At 38.3% G+C, this 20161-nt stretch overlaps 2 protein-coding genes across 2 annotated transcripts; one reads left to right on the top strand and one right to left on the bottom strand.

Moving 5' to 3' along the window:
* Positions 1-2968: 2968 nt before the first annotated feature.
* MELLADRAFT_103430 (uncharacterized protein) lies at positions 2969-5814 on the top strand (the record flags this gene model as incomplete). Its single annotated transcript, XM_007406316.1, has 11 exons — positions 2969-3086; positions 3257-3309; positions 3479-3526; positions 3597-3640; positions 4414-4498; positions 4576-4617; positions 4761-4809; positions 4887-4904; positions 4983-5394; positions 5496-5687; positions 5757-5814. The coding sequence occupies 11 exons, from the start codon at positions 2969-2971 to the stop codon at positions 5812-5814; spliced, it is 1119 nt and encodes a 372-aa protein (XP_007406378.1).
* A 7025-nt stretch (positions 5815-12839) lies between these two features.
* MELLADRAFT_47180 (uncharacterized protein) lies at positions 12840-16165 on the bottom strand (the record flags this gene model as incomplete). Its single annotated transcript, XM_007406607.1, has 8 exons — positions 12840-13988; positions 14051-14122; positions 14206-14288; positions 14357-14540; positions 14608-14902; positions 14973-15509; positions 15589-15835; positions 15915-16165. The coding sequence occupies 8 exons, from the start codon at positions 16119-16121 to the stop codon at positions 13712-13714; spliced, it is 1902 nt and encodes a 633-aa protein (XP_007406669.1).
* Between the last annotated feature and the right edge of the window lie 3996 nt (positions 16166-20161).

A 20161-nucleotide genomic window follows, 5' to 3' on the forward strand; every position in this document is an offset into this window, starting at 1 on the left:
CCAAATAAATTTTCATCTTTAGTGAAATATTGCTCTGACAAAACAGATACCCAATGAAAACCAATAGCTTTGGACCCAGTTTTTTGGGTATTGGTTTTCTCAGAGGCAACTGTAGTACAGAGTTCTAAATCCCTTCATCTGGAAATCACACAAACCAAAAACAAAAAAGATCAAAAATCTGGACTCAAAGTATTAATTAAATATTTTATTTATTTCAAAATTAGATAGATAAGATTGATATTTGATAACTTCCTTTGAAAGATAAGGTTTGAGTTCTAATGAAAGACCTCCAAAGAACTCTTTAATTGCTAAAGCTTTACATCTTTCTAAACAACTTTCAACTTTTTTTAATGAAGGGATCAAAAATTGATTCACAACTTTCATTGAATCCGATATCTTCAATTATCTACCCATTTTCTGTGCAACTTCTAAAGATGGAGGTTTTCTCAATTTGATTTCATCCAGTAATTTAACATAAAACCAAATCAAAAAAGAATCAAAATTTGCATTAACAGAATTTGATTTTGATAACTGTAAAAATGACTTACAGGATCATTATTCCATTAAGGAGAAAGACTTAACATCCATTTCCAATTACCAAAAACCCTAAATAATTTCAAAGCTCCAACTTGGCCAATCCTTGTATTTTTTTCACAACTTCCAAATTGCAACGGTACTGAATATCTGATCAATTCAATCGGGCCATATTGTGATTCAAATGCATTTCAAACAATGAAGATTTTAGAATAAGCATCTTGAATTAATTTGAATTGTAATTCAATTAAAAATTGGATTTAATACAATGATCAGGGTAATCTTTTGGGTCATGGTTTTGTTTCTTCAATTTGTTCTTGAATCCTTAATGATGAAATTGTACTTTTTTGACCTTTTTCTAGGATTCTTGGATCTTCTGATTCAATTTTCCGTGTCTCTGTTGAACTTATAATTTCTATTCCAGTTTCCTCAAAAACTAATTAATATAAGAAACAAAAAATCAGTTAACTTATTCCCAACAAAAAAAATGGTTCAAAATACTTTACATTTCTCTTCCACTTCAATTCAAAACTCAAACCATGGCTCATGTCCTAAAATCATTTCAACAGTACCAAACCAAGTTTCATTCTTGAGAGGATCAGATGAACATTGAAGAATAGGTTGAAACCCTTTTTCTTTGATTGATAGATCAAATTCAATAGATTTATAAAATAAAACAAAAAATCATTCCTTCAGTTAGCTCTTTTTTTCTTGTGGTGGGTTTGGTGATGAACATACCACTGCATCTAAATGATTGTATCCATTCATATTCATTAGGTTTTGGATATTGTTCCTTATAAAACTTTCATGTCCTTCTAGTCGATGAAGTATTTGATCAAAATACCATTTGGGCTATTGAAAACAACCAAAATAAGCAATGAGTTCAATGAATGAAACGTAAAACCAATTCAAAAGGTCAATGGTTACCTTGTCTAATTGATATGTAGTCGATGAAGTATTTGATTGAAATACCAATTGGGCTGTCAAAAACAACCAAAAAAAGCAACGAGTTCAATGAATAAAATGAATAAAATGTAAAGCCGATTCAAAAGGTCGATGGTTACCTTGTCTAATCAATATGTAGCCAATGAAGTATTTGATTGAAATACCATTTGGGCTATTGAAAACAACCAAAAAAAGCAATGAGTTCAATGAATAAACGTAAAACCGATTCAAAAGGTTGATGGTTTCCTTGTATAATTGATGTGTAGACCGTTGACTATCAAAGTGGTACCTAAACCTAAGTTCAATAGATTCAACAATGGCTTTGATTGCAATCAAATGAAGTAAAGGAATCCAAATCAATCGGTTTTTGGAGGATAAGTTAATCAATTAATCCAGGTTTTCTAATCTATAGATATACAAAGAAAGAGGAAATGAATGTTAGTAATTGAGTCAATTTGAGGAAAAGGGAAGAGATTGATTGACCTGGTTTGGAATTGACAGATAGCTTGACATGATTTGAAAATCCGATCGATCTTGGATTAGTTGAATCGATTGAATCTTATATTGGTGATGGCCATTGAAGTTCTTCTTCAAATGCGTAAATCAAATCACTTGAAAGAAAGAAAAGAGATTCAATCAAAATTCAAAATTAATATTTTGGATATCATCATATATATCATCATAACACTAAAGGCACAACCCAGTTTCTCGGCAAAACTGGATTAAACCCTTAAGCCCTTAACAAGCTGTACACCTAAGACTCCAACCCCTTAGGCTCAGCTGTTCCAGACCCCACCTCTCTTCATGGCCTGTCAAACCACTTTGAGTTATAGATGATCTCTTTTTCTTCCAGTTGTATAACAAACTAATTTGTGCCTCTCATCTTTCCTGTTTATCAACGATATCACAATATGGTAAAACAGAGAATAACAAAGAATCCAACTTCAACTTCAAATTCACAACAATCAAATTGTAAGTTTTCAATTTCTCATTCTCATAATCAGAACATACCAGAAGGAGCAAACTAACGATAACCTTTCTTTTGACAGCTAAATCACCAAATCAAACCCAACCAAGTACCAGAAGATATTCATCACAAGTTAAAAACCAATTCAAAGTCAATCAGAATCAAATCTAAATTCAGAAGAAGAAGAAAACATACCTCCTTCACCTTCATCAGATCATTATCAAAAGAAATCTGAATAAATAAATAATTATATCTAAAAAACCAATTCAAACACGTAAAACTTCAATAAAAAAACCTAAAACTTGATTAAAACTAATCAAAAGCCAAAACAAAATCAAGCTCAAGAAAATGATCATGATCATGATGGAAGGTGTAAGGAGTGATAGAGAATTAGGAAATCAAGTGAGATCAGATTATATCCTTTCACACGATAATGATCTCTTTAGTTACTCTTTTTCTTAGCTAATTCTCTTGAAAATTGTTCCTTGATCTAGCTCATTGAAGCGACAGCATGATAGTTGAATGCAACAGCTGGATCAATTTGAGACTACCATCAAAGCTGCTACCAACACGCAACGCCAATGGCGAGCTTGTGTGACCACAAAACAATGTGAAGTAGAATCAGCACAAGAGACAGCGAGTGGGCTACAAAAACAGATCAATTCTCTAAAGCAAACAGCCTCCTTATCTGAAACTTTGTCTACATCAATAACCAAACATAAACAAGCTGTCAATCGGGCATAGAACCAGATTATTTTGGACCAGATGAAAGAAGAGTATTTTTGGCTGATTTGTTTGGGATTCAATTAGATGATATTAAAAATAAACCAATCAAAATCGAACCTCAATTTTATTGTGATTATGTAAGTCTTCTTTTGATTGGAAATAGTTTGTTTTATGATTGGTTACTTATTTTGTGGCTTTGCACTCTCAAAGGTCCTGTAAGTTGAAAGTAATCGACTTGTGCTTTGACTTTAGGGTCATACGATGTACTAATTTACATTTTGACTTTAAACTTCATCGATCGAACAGTTTTACTTTTACTCTAACTTCAATTGTTACATCTTGGCTTGCGCGGCTGTAAGTTATCTCTTCTTTTGATGATTTCTTTTGTGATCTTGTTCTGATTTGATTCTTGAATCTTTCAAAGGTCACTTTTGGTAGTCGAGTGATCGTGGGATCCACTGTCCAAATGTAAGCTTTGAATCACTCCTATATACCTTCTCCGTCATCTATACTTAACGATTAGATCTTACCTTTTCAAAGATGTGCTGGTACTCACTCTACCGACGTAGCTGCATGAAAAAAAAGGCTTAGAGAGAGCTTATCCTATCCCTGTAGGAGATGACGTATGGATTGGAGGTGGTGTGATCATACTAGGTGTATGAAGATGAAAATTCAAATCAAACCAATTCAAACAAAGAAGCTATAGCAGGAGGACTCGTGCTCTTGATCAATTGCATTCTAAGAGTTAGTCCATTTTTCCCCTCAATAAGCTCGCTCTGATGATTAACATAGATATTTGTCCCTTTTGGGCAATACTGTCGTGGTTGTAACAATAGTATAGATAAAGATGAAGCCATGGATTACCTCGCCAAGCCCGCAGCCAACCTTAATAGATGATTCTCAATGTTTTGATCAATGTCAAAGGGCAATGAACCAAAAGTTCCTGAAATCGTTACACCTCAAGAGTCCACAACCTCAACTGATGTTGTATCCCCAGAACCACACTCATCCTTTACCATCTCCAGCTAACGCATATGTCAATCCTTATAAACTCACCATGTTTCATGACCTCAAAGGTAAAACATCCAAAGATCAAAATGAAAAGTATCCTGTAGTTCATGTTGATGGGAAGATCAACAAATTCAATTGTTTGTCAAATTTCTTTTCTTTTTTTTTCCAAATTTGAATAATTTTTTGTATAAAAGAAAATTCTAATGAAGGATTCTTTTTTCTTCTTCTAGATACGCTCCTAATGATATACTTACTCATCCTTTTTGTTCACCTGCTCTTGTCCCAAGTTTGGGTGGTTTACCACCTTTGTTTATTGTTTGTTTATCCTATTTCAAGATGATAATTGTAATGAATAGCTCACTTCTATCATGTTGTCTTTTTGTTTTCTTTAGATTGCTGGTGATAATGAAGTTTTGCGTGACGAAATCATTTATGTGAGTTTTTCTCTTACTTTTCTCATTGAGGTGTGAAGTTTATTTTTTTAATTCAGCCTTGATGTTAGGTTGCTCATCGAGTTGCGCAACCGGATCAATATCTGTTAAGAGACAATTTGTTAAATGCTCATCCTGATTGAAAGGCAAAAGCTGCTCTTTATCCACCTATGAAAGTTCACTTACAAGTTTATGGTCAGTTTTGGTAGGTTTTCTTGCTTAATTGGTACGCTTGAGTTGCTCATACTCTTTCTGTCTATTTATGAATGTAGTAGATGATATGTGTCATGGTCAGTGTCTATCTTTTTGTTTCATCTAATCAGATCAAAGAACTCATTAGACCGTCCTTGACATTTTTGTCTTTTCAGTTTTACCAATGTTCTCATGCGCTCTACCTGCCAAGTATTGCTACAGAGCAATTAATTTTGTAACAAGTGCTTCCAAGCCTAAAGTCAGCTTGTCATCTGCTTGTTCTCCCCAATCATCTATAGATGGGATCACCCCTTTGGCAAACCCTTTGACTGCACATCCTGCTTCCATTTCTGGAGCTGGTCCTTCATCGGGTTCGGCTCACCCTACCCCTTCACCCACTGTGGTGGTATCATTGCAATCTGATACACCTGAAGCCCAATCATCAGAACTCAGATTTGAGAAACCAACAGGGTCCTTAACTCTCATGATTCCGGGAGCCAAAGCAAGCTCTTCAGCAAATGCTTGTGCATCTTTATCAACCTCACCTGAAGGACAAGCACCATCCACCTGGGGAAGGATTACTGGAGGGTCTCATGATACACATTGATCAAGTGTAGGACATAGCGGAGGAAATTAAGAAGTCCAATTGATTCATCGTTCAATTTCAAGTAATGTAATCAACAACAAAGGAAAAGAAACCCAAATGATAATATGGTAAGAGAAAGAGTTGATGTGAATGGAAAGATTCAAAAATTAGAAGATGAAACCAATTTGAATGGGTTATGGTTGGATAAAGAATTGATTGGAGTGATTCAGGAAGGACCTGTTAGAAGATGGGCAAAAAGAAAAGAGATTTGGAATCATAAGTCAAGTGCAAGAAGGTTTTTCTTTCCCCATGCTCTCAGGGAAATTTGAATCTTTGAATTTCTTACTCTTTTTTTGGAATTTAGATTTATGAAACTTCATAAAAAGATTCAGTTTCAAAGAGATCATCATGTTAAGAGATGAACAGAGTAAGTCATTTCTCTTTCTTAAACAAATAAAGATCGAATCTATTTACTTTTTGTGTTTTTGTTTTACATAGAGAACATTGAGAAAGAGTTAAAGAAAGAAGAAAATCAGCTTTACCTCACATTAATCAACATCAAAGACAAGAAATCAAACAAAGTGTAATTACATGTAATTCAATAGATAATTTAAGAAAGGTTAAATGAGTGGACCTATGTTTGGCAAAAGTTTTGCAAATTACCTTAAGCAAAGATATTTCCTCATCAAAACCAATCTACGCAATCAACATATCTCCGAATTTCACTTTATCAAGTTGCTATTGATCACAACACTGCATCCACCAGAGAGGCTCTCAAAACCAAGAACATCACCCACTACAAAGGGGCCCCTTTGTAGTACATTGCACTCTTGATGTCAAGAATGTCTCTGGCGGAAGCAGTGGAAGGGACTGAGTTATGGATTCAGACAGTATTCTTTATTTTTTGATCCATAATTTCAGCTGATCAAATCTTTGATTGAAAATGTGCACAATGTCCTTTGCTGGGAGAAAGGTAAAAGTTGAGTTTCTCAACTCATCTCTCCACTGCAATCAATCTTGCATCCTGAATGAGCTCTGATTTCAATTGAATCTAACTCAGATTCCCACACAAGCAACATCCAATATTCAAAGCTTCTGGATATCAAGTCATTCAGAGGTGAATCTCATTCATATCATATCTGAAGATTGCTAATATTGAAGTCCTTTGCATTTTCATGATCTATCTGTCTCCAACTGCTATTCAAGATATAGGATATACAATAGCTATAGAATTAGCTCAACAAGGGATATGAGGAGTCTTGATCATAGGAAGCAATCAAAAGGTCAATAAGTCAGTAAGTGGTCAAGTCGTAAAATCTGGCATTCAGCACATTGGACATGCATTTCTACACACCTTTTGCAGCATTCTGGATTTGGCTCTTGAGATTGAAGTTTGCTTTTCAATTGGTGATGATTCAATCATGAATGAATGTATTTGCTCACCTTCAAAAGCAACAATGGCAGAGACAACAGATGGAGTTTTTTCAAAACCGCAATTCAGAAGCATGAGAGAAATTGGCCAATGGAGACTATGAAGGGGTTGATTTGGAGAGTAGTACAGTAGGATCAACAATTTGGCATCTTTAATGCGGCGCCCGCCGCCCAAGCTGCTAGTGATGTTATTAATGCAGAGAGTTGTATTGAATTGCTCTTCTTCCACACTTTGATCAAGAACAGTATCAAGAAACTTGAAAATAAAAATCAGATACAGAACTTAGAAGCAATGTTACTTGATCAGAGATACCAGATTTGAGTTTCAATAGAATTTGACCGGCAGTGGGTGTTTCATGTGTTTGTGATGAATCAGCTAGATCATCAGTTATTTCCAGCAGTCTCTCTCAAATGTGTTGAGGCTTGAAAACAGAATTAAATTGAAGATAATTGTTGCAACTGAAGCCCTCAGTCAATTCAGATGTTTACAAAAACTCACAAACATTTTGGACATTTCTTTCAAACAATGAGTTTTTTGTGGAGTAATGCTGAGCAGTGAAATTCACAGCAATCAAGTTTTCAACTGATACATTAGCTGGCTCTGATTGACTCTGATCTTTCTTTTTGTTTCCTTTGTTGTATCTATCATCTTTTTCAAGATGAATCATTCAGATTTGAAGTAGAGGTTGTTATTTGAAATGTCTAGAGGTGTGATTTAAATTGTAAACACTTTACAAAATACAAATCAGCTTTAGAGGATGTCTGAGAGTCATATTAAGTGAAGGCTCAATTCACAGGGGCAAAAATTGATGCTCACAACTATGTGAGTGTTGAAATGTTCCTGTTTTGTTCCCATTTGTTTCCAATTTGTTTCCAATTTGTTTCCAATTTGTTTCCCTTTTCTTTCTGCTTGTCAGCTGATTACGTGATCATCAGGAACTGAGCAGACAAACTAAGCCTTCCTCAGCCTTTATTCCTGAGCAAAGAAGTCTGAGGAAGGGCTGATACATCTGCTCAGCTGATCCTGAGCGGCATTCCCTGGTTCAATAAGTTCCAAGGAATGCCACTAATGTATAGCTTAGGGGCTGAGCTGAACTGAGTATTCCCTTAGCTAAGTCTCTGAAGCATCCCCCAGACGGATCACAGAGCGTCAAGCTTGCCTCAAGCTTCATGGCTCCGGAATGAAGCCTGAGGCCCGTCTGCTTGTTCAAGGAACTCACTGCTCATTGGCTGAGGGGCTGCTCAGCTAGTCCTCAGGGGCATTCCTAGCCGGATCAGAAGGATCCAAAGGATGTCACTGAGGTTTGGCTGAGGGGCTGCTCAGTTGATCTCAGCCCCTCAGTGTGAAAAACTTCATCCGGGGATATCACTGAGAATTAGCTGAGCAACTGAGATAAACTGAGCAGATGGGATGGCACTTTTATCAGGCTTCATTCCTTAGCAAGGAAGTCTGAGGGAATTCTGGCCCATCAGTGATCCAGTCAGGGGATGCTACTGAGTATTTGCTGAGCAGCTCAAATGGGACGCCCCTGTGCATGCTTCTTCACTGAGAAATGAAGCCTCAGGAAGTTATAGTTCATGTGCTCATCTTCATTTTGAACAAATTGCTGAGTATTCAGTGACCCATGAGCTGATCCTGAGTACTCATCGGAAATCAGTTATTGCTCATCCAAGATGGAAATGAGCCTTCTCAACAAATGTCAAGTAAAATATGAGCACCACAGGCTGATCACCGGAACACAACCAAGATTTTGAATTGAATCAATCTGAAAGAAAACAAATCTTTTTTGGAGAATTCCAAAAAGTCTACAACGCTCACATGTATGTGAGTATCTATTTTGGCCCCTGTGATTGTAATGTGATGAAGATAGAGTTTATTGGGACCCATGAAAGGGCTTTGTGGTGTTTAAGTAAAGCTATTTTATCAACCATTATGAATTGCCAGTCCAAAGTTTGTTGATTTGAATTCAGAGGGTATAGGAAAGAAACAATCAATGTCAATCAACAATCTCAATCAAATATACTGGCTTGGTGTCAGCTTTTGTAAACACAGGGTAGATAAGAAACGGCCACTGAAACGTACCAATCATTATTGTAAATGGCAAAGTTTGGGATTTGTCGGGATTGCCATGTTGGTCCGCTGCCAGGGCACTCAATCCTCAAACAGTCACATTCACCAACTTGCCATCTCAACCAGTTCAACCACCATCTCAATCTGATCAGTTGGTCATTCAGGACAAGACCTAGACCAGCAAGGCCGGCTAGGCAGGGATAGCTGATTCATTACGGTTCAGGCTGAGAACACATGTTGTACACCATAGATCATACATATATATACTATGTTTCCACTCACTATTGTTGTTCTCTTTTCCTCACCGATTCCATCTCATCCTTGCTTGCAGCTGCTCCTTGTTTTACTTCGTCACATCTTGTTGTCTCACTCGTGATCACTGACATAGCTCACTTATCAGGTATGCACTGCAATCTATATAGACCGATTCCATCTCATCCTTGCTCGCACCGCTGCTCCTTGTTTTACTTTGTCACATCTTGTTGTCTCACTCGTGATCACTGACATAGCTCACTTATCAGTTCGCTGACAGGTTATGAGCCCAGCCTAGCGCTATTCATACAACACAAGATTAACATCACTATACAAAAAATAACAGTTTCCTTTGAGCAATTCAGTCCTTGGTCAATTTTTTTTTCTTCTTGCCATCATGTCCAAAGAAACCTCCTCCCGCGAACAAACCGGAATTCCTCTACTTAAATCTGACAAATTTGCTGTTTGGGAGTTCAAGATGACGACTCGGCTGCGTGTCCTGAAGGTTTTAAACATTGTTGAATGCAAGGAAATGGCACCAGATCCAGTCACTGATGCCTGGAACGATAGAATCAATCTGGCTCTATCCAAAATTGTCACCAAGTTGGACGACACCAATACATCCCACGTCTTCAAAAATGTCAACGACCCCGCTGCCATGTGGACAGCCCTCACTTCCCTTCACGCATCCTCTTCCCCCGCCAACAAAGCCAAAATCTTTGGGCAATTCTACTCTCTGTCTTGTCCCACTTCTGGAGACCTCAAGACCTTCCTATCTGAGGTTCAACTAGTTGATCAACAACTTACTCAAATAGGTTTCAAGGTCGACTCAGAAGTACTGGCTTACTTCACGTTGTTCAAGCTCCCACAAGAACTCGATTCTGTTCGTTCCGCCCTCCTCTTCGGAGGCAAGGAAGTTACCCTCATGTTTGTACTCGACAGTCTCGATCAAACTTCAACCACTTCCTCTACTCCCACCATCACCGTCAAAACCGAGTCAGCGCTGGCCGCAATTCCTGAACAAAGTCCTGCAGCTAGTTGCCCTAAGTGTACCCACTGCAAACGCATGGGTCATCTGGTTGAGACCTGCTATTGCCTGAAGCCCCACCTCAATCCTTGGAACTCTTCGGCGTCTATGGCAGAACAAGTCTACATGGCCTCCGAATCGACCCCGTCTAACCTCACCATTCTGGATTCCGGAATGACATCCCACATGTTCAATTCGTTGTCACTCCTTAAAGATCCCCAACCCTGCAATATCAAGATTGGTATAGGTGAATCAGGTTGTTTCACGACAGCCACCCATATGGCTACTGTCTCTGCTGTTGTTTGTTCAGGTTCGATCCAGCTCGGTCAGGCTCTTTTCATCCCGGAGCTTTCAAGGAACCTACTCTGTTACAACAGGTTCTTCGAAAAGGGTTACTACATTGGTCCTTCAACTCCTGGTCGTTTCAATCTCACTAACGGCACCCATGTACTCATCAACGGGACCGTCACCAACCATCTCTTTTATCCGGACATCACCTTTTCTTCGCTAGGAAATTTGGGGTCAGTATCCTTCATCGCTCATAGCATCAAGACTTCCACTTCCCTTTGGCATAATTGCCTAGGCCATCCTAGCCCCTCTTATCTTTCATCCATTCTCTCTCATGTTGGATCTGGCACAACTGATGAGGTTGTGTGCGCCACATGCGCCACATCAAAGGCCCATCGCCTTCCCTTTCCTGGCACTCTTCCCCGCCCATTGGCTACTTTAGATGTTGTCCATTCGGATCTCAGTGGGATAATCACACCTCCAACTATCAATGGTTTTTGTTATTATATGAAGATAATTGATGGCTTTACTTCTTATCGGCACATTTTCCTCCTCAGAACCAAAGACAAAGCCTTCGACAAATTTCAGTCCTATGCGAACAACATGGAAAATTTCCATTCCCACAGAATCAAGAAGCTCGTCTCTGATGGTGGAGGGGAGTATGTCAACAAGGCTTTCCCTGATTGGCTTTCTAAGAAAGGCATCACCCACCAAGTCACCGCGCCTTACACACCCAAACAGAATGGGGTATCGGAGCGCGGCAACACCATTAATTTTCTATCTTGATGATGATGAGAACACTACCAATCCCATTGCTAAGGTTGTAGTCCAGTATCAAAGCTCTCCAGACACCTTAGATGGTAGAAGCACAAGTAAAAAATGGCCTGTTTGATCCAAAGAAGATCATCAATCCCTTGAATCATCTATGTACTCTGACTTCAATTCCCTTGAGACCTCCCAGGCAATGAATCAAATATCCTATTCCTACTAATGACTAGCTGTACTTTCAATGAACAAATCTTATGGTCCTCACAAACACAAACACATCTACATTATCTTTTTATAAACTTGAGGTTGAGATAATCATTCCAAATCAACAAACAAATTCAACCCTTTTCACTCTCTTTCTAAAACCACAAAACCATTCAATCATTTAAAGATTTGAATCACTTCCCCCAAATCATAAACTTGGTAGTAGTATAACTCCACTTTCAATAATCTCAACCTCAGAGGGAGAAAGAGGAAAGAATTTTCCCCCCAGGATAGGATGATATATGATACAATAAGTTATAATATAAGCAAATCATTTTTGTTGACCAACTTGAAGGTATAAAGAGTTCAATTGGAGATTCTATCTATGAGAATGAGCAAGCTTTGTGAAAAAGAGAGCTTATGAGAGATCCAGTGAATCTATGGACATGAAATACTTTTTTGATCATTTCTCTCAGTTGACATATATATTATCTCTAAAGCTTTTCTCAGATCCAACATCCAAAGACTACTGACTACTATATATACCCTCTCATGAGCTCTCTTTTACAATTCTTCAAAGTTTGTTCATTCTCAATACAATCTCCAACTCAACTCCTCACATCTTCAAGTTAATCAATAGGAATGAATTGCTTATACTGTAACTGACTGTATCACATATCTAACCACTTGATAATACCAGAATCCTTTGATCAATCAATCAATCAAGACACATTGTGATGGCTGGGGATGTAATCCAAATTTGGGATAATTTAGAAATCTCAATCGGAGAGTCTAGCGTTTCGGCTTTTAAAGCAAATCTCTCAAAGCACGGTTTTATCTCAAGATCGGAGATGTCAAAACGAAAAGAGAGAGAAAGAGAATAATTATTCTGATGAAGAAAAAGCAAAAACAATCATGAACAACAATGTAATATATATAATAGTAATAATACAATTCAGGTACCGAAAAGGTTCCTGTTCAAACTTGTTCCTGATTACCAATCATCTCATCAGTAAATAATAAATTTGTAATGCAACTACCATGTCATGTAAAACCGTTCATAGTAAATATAGTTCCTGACAGATAGCAGTTCATGACACACATCCTCTAGTTCATCACTCACAATTTCCAAACATCTCAAACAATCTTCACCCAAACACATCAATCATTTTCTTAAATTTCAATTAATTCAACCACTCAATTTCTTTTTGTTTCTTTTTCAAATTAAAGAAAAATTCAATTTTAAATAAAATGAAAATCGAATACGAGACGAGACCAAACCAGACGAGACAACGAGACACACACATTCAAAATAACATAAACTGACTAAATTGATTTTTGGGATGATGATGATGATAATGATGATAGGTGTGGTTCTTGGATCAAGGGAGTCAAACACAAAAGAAAATTGAAATTAAAAATGAATTATCTAAAATCAGAGATATGATTAAGAAGCAAGTTTTTGAATTCACATTTGGGGTTTTTGTTTTTCTGAAGAAACTGATCATCAGCTTTTGATAAATCAATTCACAAAAAAAACAGCAGAGCTAGAGAAGTAAAATAAAAAGACCAAAGACCAATGGTGTATGCAATTTGATATGATCCACAAAAAAAACATCATGGAACAAAATGATGGTTTGTGATCAAATGGAGAATGGTAGAGCAGTACTATGTGTTGATAGGAATGATGAAGAGAATGGATACATCTAGAGATTCGATTAGCGGGAATGAAGTTATCTAAAATAAGAAACCATTATCAAAACTACTACATCGATCAACATCTTTCATGTAATTCTTTGAGTTTTTTTTTTGCTTTTTGAGTGGGACGATCAAGAGGAAAAAGGGTTTTTTTTGGGTAGGAAGATGAAATACTGAGAGCAAAAACAAAAAATGAAAAAATGAAAAAGCTCCAATACACATTTTGTTTGCTTGTCACCAACGACTTGCCACTTTCTGAAAGGTTTTGTCTGAAAAATAAAATGCTGAGTTAACAAGAGGTTTAAATGTGAAGATTGTGGCGAGTCAAAAACCCTGATTGGAATTGTAAGATAAGACTTCAAGCGTCCTCTATTCACCCCACTAGTATCAACCCATGATGTTTGTGGAGAAGAAACGAAAAAACTTGTTGTCGATGATGCCGAAATTAACTTTAAAAGGCTCTATACCGATCAGCCACTTGCCCAAAAATTGACACGAAACAAAACTACATCCATATATCACCATGAAATTGTAAAAAGTCTAGACAAGATATGAGTGGTGGTGATTTGAGAGGTCTTGACTAAGCCTCGCCATGTGCAACTTCCTGACCCGGATGGACACTTCCACCATCAGCTGTCACCACGATATGCGCAAAGTCCTCAGCAGTCGGGTTGGGCGAGAATCCATTGGCACTGTACACAGGGGATGTTTCACCAAGCATGTGATGGTTAAAACCTGTCATCTGGGCAGGAGCACTTCGGGGACCGGCACCAGGAGTCGGGGTGGTAGGTGAGAAGAGTTGAGCCCAAGGTGCGTTACGCGGGGCATTGGCACATCGATCTTTACCGTACGCGATCCTACAAAAGGCAGCTAGACATCAGTATCGGACCAGATGGAGATGAAATAAGGGAAAACTCACTTGAACTTTGAGTATTCTTCATTCTGTTTGATACCTTCGATCGCCTTGATCGAATTGGCAATGTTCGTGAAACTGAATGCGTGTCACAAATTCAATCAATCAAGCGTCAACAAAGAAACGAATACTGTGAGAAAGTGTGCAGGGCCTCAGCTTACTTTACAAAGGCGCAATTCTTCTCTTTAAGCAAGTTGACCAACTCGATCTCACCGTACTGTGAGAAGTCTTGCCTGATCTTGGCCTGTGGGAAACCGACTGGGTCAGAATCTATCTTCCAGCTATAGATGTGAGCATTGATAGTGGAAATACCTCGTCAAATGCCTCAAAGTCTTCAATTTGACCAATGTAAACATTACGAGAACCGCCCGCTTGCACCACCATGGCAATACCGGGAGAGGGTGGTCCAGAATGTTTACCCCATCCAACCTTAAGGCGACGGTTATGCAATGCAATACCTTGAAAGGTTGCAGTATGGAAGAACGCAACTGCAGCACTGTTACAGGGAAGAAGCAGGATATCATGAATATATGTTTATAAAGCAGCAGGGCCAGACGACTTACTTCGAGTCAACAAAAGTAACAAAGGCAATGTGTTTGTCTTGTATATATCGAATCTGTTGTAAGATCCCACCGCGAATGGTGTTGCAGATCTCTTCGAGGGTAGTCTCAGGATGGATGTTACCAAGGTAGACGGTCCGATTGCCAGGTTGGACCTGAGTAGGATCAAGGTTGATACCAGCCAATGTGTTACTGAAACCTACGTATCCAGCAGCGGTAGCAGCCATGGCGGCAGCGGCCATGTTGTGTTGCTGTTGCTGGTGCTGGTTTTTCGGAACATATGCACATCGATCCTTACCTGTCGACAAGCGCAATCTTATCAGTCATTGACCTCTTGAAGTTGAGCAACGCCTGTGAAATGTAATTACCATAGTGCACACGCTTCCCGGCCCAAGCGGGTTCAGTCGCCAAACTCTGGACCACTTTGATAGCAGTTGCTATAGACAGAAAGTGAATGAACCCAATATTCTTGTCTCGTACAATCTTCACTTGATCGATCGGACCAAACCGACTCAAATCATCCCTCAAACTCTGCTCGGTCTCATTTTCTTCCAAATTGCCCAGATATACATTCCTCGTCGCTCCATTCTGTTGCACAGCCATCACAACATTAGTAGGCACTGCACTTGGCTTTCCCCATCCGATCTTCAGTTCTTGCCCGTGAAGTTGAACCTTTCGCATCAGAGCATCTGAGTGAAAAGCTGCAGCGGTGGTGGGATCCAAAAAGGAGATGAATGCGCAATTCTTCTCCGGGAGAACTTTGACTGTATCGATTGGACCGAATCGGACTTGACTCAGGAGTTCATCGACGGCTGCATCAGCAGGTAAATTTCCAACATAGACCGTGCGACCTGTTTGACCATTACCACCAGCACCCCCTTGAGCTACACCAGTCTGAATACCATCTAGAAACGGGTGATAAGAAGGTCAGATCGAGACATGCAGTGCTAGAAACTCATGACAAAAATGCAACAAAGGCCTCACCTGGACCAAAAGTCGCATTTTGAGCAGATTGGATCGTGCCATAACTACCCTGACTTAAGCCAGGCGACGGAAAGTTGGCGTAAGCGGCTGAATTCGGAGTAGGGAAAGCACCGAGTAATGGAGACGGAAAGTTGGTTTGTACAGCCGAAAGACCACCGTTGCCAATGGTCAAATTCGGAGAGAACTGAGTCATGCTTGGTGATGTGAATTGAGCAACATGTGGACTGTTTAAGAAGGGTGAAGTCTGCTTCGATATGAGGTAAGGGAGAGAGTCAATTCCTCGATCAAAATCAGAACTGAAAAATACTCAAGAATGAGAAACAGACCTGTTGAGTATAGCCATTTACACCAGCGATAGAAGTGTTGATGCCCATTCCATTCATACCATTCTGACCCAACATTTGACCATATCCAGCTGCTTGACCGGTCTGTTGTTGCTGTTGCATTTGACCCAACATGGCAGCCATGGCGACCATATTATTCTGCTGCTGTTGATGCTGCTGACCTCCGAAACCGTTTTGAGCGTTATACATTGATGATGCATTAAAGGCTTGTTGAGTAGCAGAAGGAGACGAATGATCTCCATGATGAGTTGGAGTAGGTGCAAATCGAGTCTTCTTATCGGGATTAGCAGATTTGATGATATCCATCTCTTCCATCACACCACCTGGAGCAGTCGATTGATTAGGACCATTGTTATTTGAATCGTAACCATTCGTACCGTCATTGGCGTATTGATATTGTGATTGAGGATAAACTTCAGACATGATCATCAGTCGATTTCGATTTGGTTGAGTTCAACTTTTTCAATGAAGGAAAGAAAACCCTTTGAATTGGATTTGGTTTGATGGTAAGTTTCGATTTTGATGAAAAAGAAGGTAATCACTCTTTCTTGAACCGAATTACAAAACTGAACGCACAACCAATCAAGTCAAAAAAAAAGGAACAAAAACAAAAAAAAGACAAACAAAGAAGTGTGATTCAGGAGTTTGCAAATTGATTAATGGATCAAGTTGAGTGATAGATTGATGGATTGATCGAATGTTCCGACCCCCCTAAAAGAAAGAAAAGGGAGTATTGAAAGGAAAGACGAAAAAAAAAGAAGTCAAGCCGGTAGGGTGAGAGGAAGAGCACCAATGAAAAGTTTCGAATGAGGAAAGTCGATCTCGCCCAATTGAAGTTTGAAGGAAACCAACCAGCAGGACAACAGAGTTTTACTTTGAATTAACAAACACCAAACTCAAATACCACCCCAAAAAAACCAACCAATCCACTTTTAAAGGTTGTAAGTTGGTAAATGAAAAATCAGATCGAATGTAGAATTGAAGTTGATAGGTTTTTTGAAGATGAAGAAGTAAGTTGAAGTAAGTATATCTATGGTCAAATGAATCAAATTCAAAAAACAAAAAACCAAAAAAGGAGAGAGAGAGAGAAAGAGATTGAGAAGTAAAGAAGATTGAAGATTGAGATGGGTGGTTGGTGGGTACTTAAACTAACTTAAAAGTTAAGAGGGGACGAAATGGAAAAAATGGGGAAAATAGGGTAAGAAGACACAGAAAATCAAAAAAAAGGGGTGATTTGATTGAATGATGACGGATTGAACTGAAAAAAGTGGTTGAGAAATGAAGAAATTCTTAAGTCAAAAGTGTACAATTCTCAAACAAACACATACCAATTCTCCAATTCTAATTTCAGTTCAAGTTTAAAATACTAAATTTAGTTTTGTGTTTTTTACCTAATCAAACCTTTCAAATTGTATGCCATAATCTTCTATAGCTCACAGTTTTAACTTTTGGATCAAGTTTGAAATCAAATCATCTTGAAATCTTGGTTTTAAAGTCAAAGTTTTATTTCATCATCCAATTCTGTTGATCGAGAAATCGTAATCATAACAGTTAATATTTCATCATCTATCCAAGGAGGCTGAAAAGTGGCAAGGAAACTCTACAGGAGAAGTATCTTGTCATTAGTAATTCATCTCGTACCACCACCACCACCACCACCACCAACAGCTACCACACCACGTTGGATGTCCAAGAATTGGCGTGAATCAATCAGAAGGAGGAAACCGGAAGATTGATAGAAATGGTTTTGATCTAGTCAAAGACTTGAATTGAAATCAGAATTGTATCATATCCCGTAAAACCAAGGGAAAAAGTGTTAAAGCCGGTACACAGCACACTCTCACTCACACTCACTCTCACTCTCACTCTCACTCAGCGCAGAGAGATCGAATGATCAGTTTTACATGACAAGTACAGTGGGTAAACCCGAGTACGTGTTCCGACCTGCCCTGCAAAATCAAATTTCACCTTTCGGGTCAATGTCGGGGCACTCAATTTGAATGTTTGAGACTGGCACCCAGACCATTGAAAAGGCATTGCTTTGATGAATCTAGGAATATGGTTTTGGAGACCAAAAATATGATTTTACTCTTTTAGAGGTTTGGATTTTCGGACCTAGGCCTCAATTAGGTACCTATCTAGCTACTTAGCGGCGCACTAGGCCTATAATTTAATGAATATGGCTGCTCAAGTGGCAAATAACAACCAAATTTGCTTTTTTTTCAAAAAAAAACCAAAAGTTTTGCAGCCTAACACCACCCCTCAACCTTACTCTCCCGCCAAAAAAAGCAGAAAAAATGGCAAAAATTTCTCAAAAATTTCGGACCCAAACCTCTATGCGGACTGACTTGGAACACGTACTCGGGTTTACCCACTGTACAGAACAGATGAAACACGACAAAAACAGTCACCAGATTCAGAGTAACACACAAAGAAAGGGTCCCATCAAGTTGATCAAATGAACCTTATCCTTTAACCCAACCTCAAGCTAAACAGTACACTGGCCGAGGTGTAAAACAAGGAAGAAGTGTATAACAATCAATCTATGAATGAAGTTTTAAGGATTTAAAGAGTGGTTTAAAGACCGTACCCAAAACCTAATTCATATTTTCTTGCTTCGGTAGTGAAGGTCTTACAAACAAACACAAATCGAATCAGAGCCGTAACGTAACTCCAAGGATACCGGTAAAACAAAACATCACCCAAAACTGGCCGGTTGATAAGAACATATATTTTTTCCTTGAAACCCGACTCATAGAAAAGACTGATTTCATTCTTACAAACATGAACGAACTCATCAAACAAATACACATACATAAGATGCTGTGCGTCCAGTCACCAGTGTGAAATCATCAAATCTTAGACTTAACTCGAGAAGTTTAATCTTTGATTATGTCTCATTCATCTTCATCTTCAACAAGTGCCTCCACATATATGTACATACATATATGAAGATGATGTGTGTGTCAAATTTCAATGACATTTGATGTTTTCAGTTTCTTTAAAAAAATTGTAACGTAACTTTATCTGATTGTACATACAAAATCAGATGAAACTCATGATTGATCAGTTTATCTGTCTCCTGATCATCATCATATTTTGTATGTATGAGAAAACAACCATCAACATTTTTTTTGGAAAGGTGTACATATGATCAACTGACTATGTGTGTACCATTACCAACACAAGTAATTGCTTCATTTTTGAAAAGAAAATGACTTGAATACTTATACCATGGGTCAAGAATATTAAGGAGCTAAGATATATTAGTAAAAGTAGATTTTGTTTGGGGGTTTTTTGTTAGTCATCTTTTCTTAATAAATTAGACGACCCCTGAGCTTAATAAAATGTTGAGATGGTTTCAACATCTTTGGTTATAAAGAACCGGGGTGCAGAACTTTGGTTGTTTTTATATTAAGCTTGTTTGATTTCTAAAAATATGTATATTGACCGTCAATACTTGAACCTGCTGGAAAGGCTATCACCATTCAGATAAAACCCCAAAAGATCAACATTTAGCTTTCATGATGAAAGAAGTGATATATATATATATAGCTCTACCGTAACAAAGCTTCTGGATCTTCTCTCATGAAGAGTTTTGTTATTTCAGGAAACAAATGTTCTTGAAATCCTGATATGCATAATTTTTGAGTAAATCATATGATGAAAGAAATAGATTATTCAGATGAATAATTCTGGAATCAAAAAAGGTAAACAAATTCAAAGGTTTCAATGAGATTGATTTGAACGATTCAAGATTCTTGACGGATCATGTGAGCTTTTATTTTAGAGTTATCAATCTTACCATGTGCTTGATCAGTCTGAGTCAAGTATGGTGAACAACACAAGTACTAGATAACTCCTGATCAGGGTAGACGCCCATTAATTGAATAATCTCCTGTGTCTCTGTGCGGAAGTGGTAAGATATAGACTTGAGAATATCTCACTTTATCCTTTACCTTTGGGAGATCTGCCGAACCACAGATGCAGAGATGCGGTATGAAGACAAAGTGCACTGCCAACATCCAGCATGCTTTGAAGTTTGGAGAGAGTTTGCAGTTACAGTAGGCGGGGCTGATAGCAGACTCGGGATCGGAGCATCCAAGCGAGTCGAGTTGCTAGACTGACGAGTCGCATGAACGCCAGTCCTCGGGTAATCCACCACCACCAACATCATTATCATCAATCATCTCATCATATTAACTTATCATCATCATCATTCCAAGCCG

Source organism: Melampsora larici-populina (genome assembly GCF_000204055.1).
Source record: "Melampsora larici-populina 98AG31 unplaced genomic scaffold MELLAscaffold_6, whole genome shotgun sequence".
In the NCBI taxonomy this organism is placed as follows: Eukaryota; Fungi; Basidiomycota; class Pucciniomycetes; order Pucciniales; family Melampsoraceae; genus Melampsora; species Melampsora laricis-populina.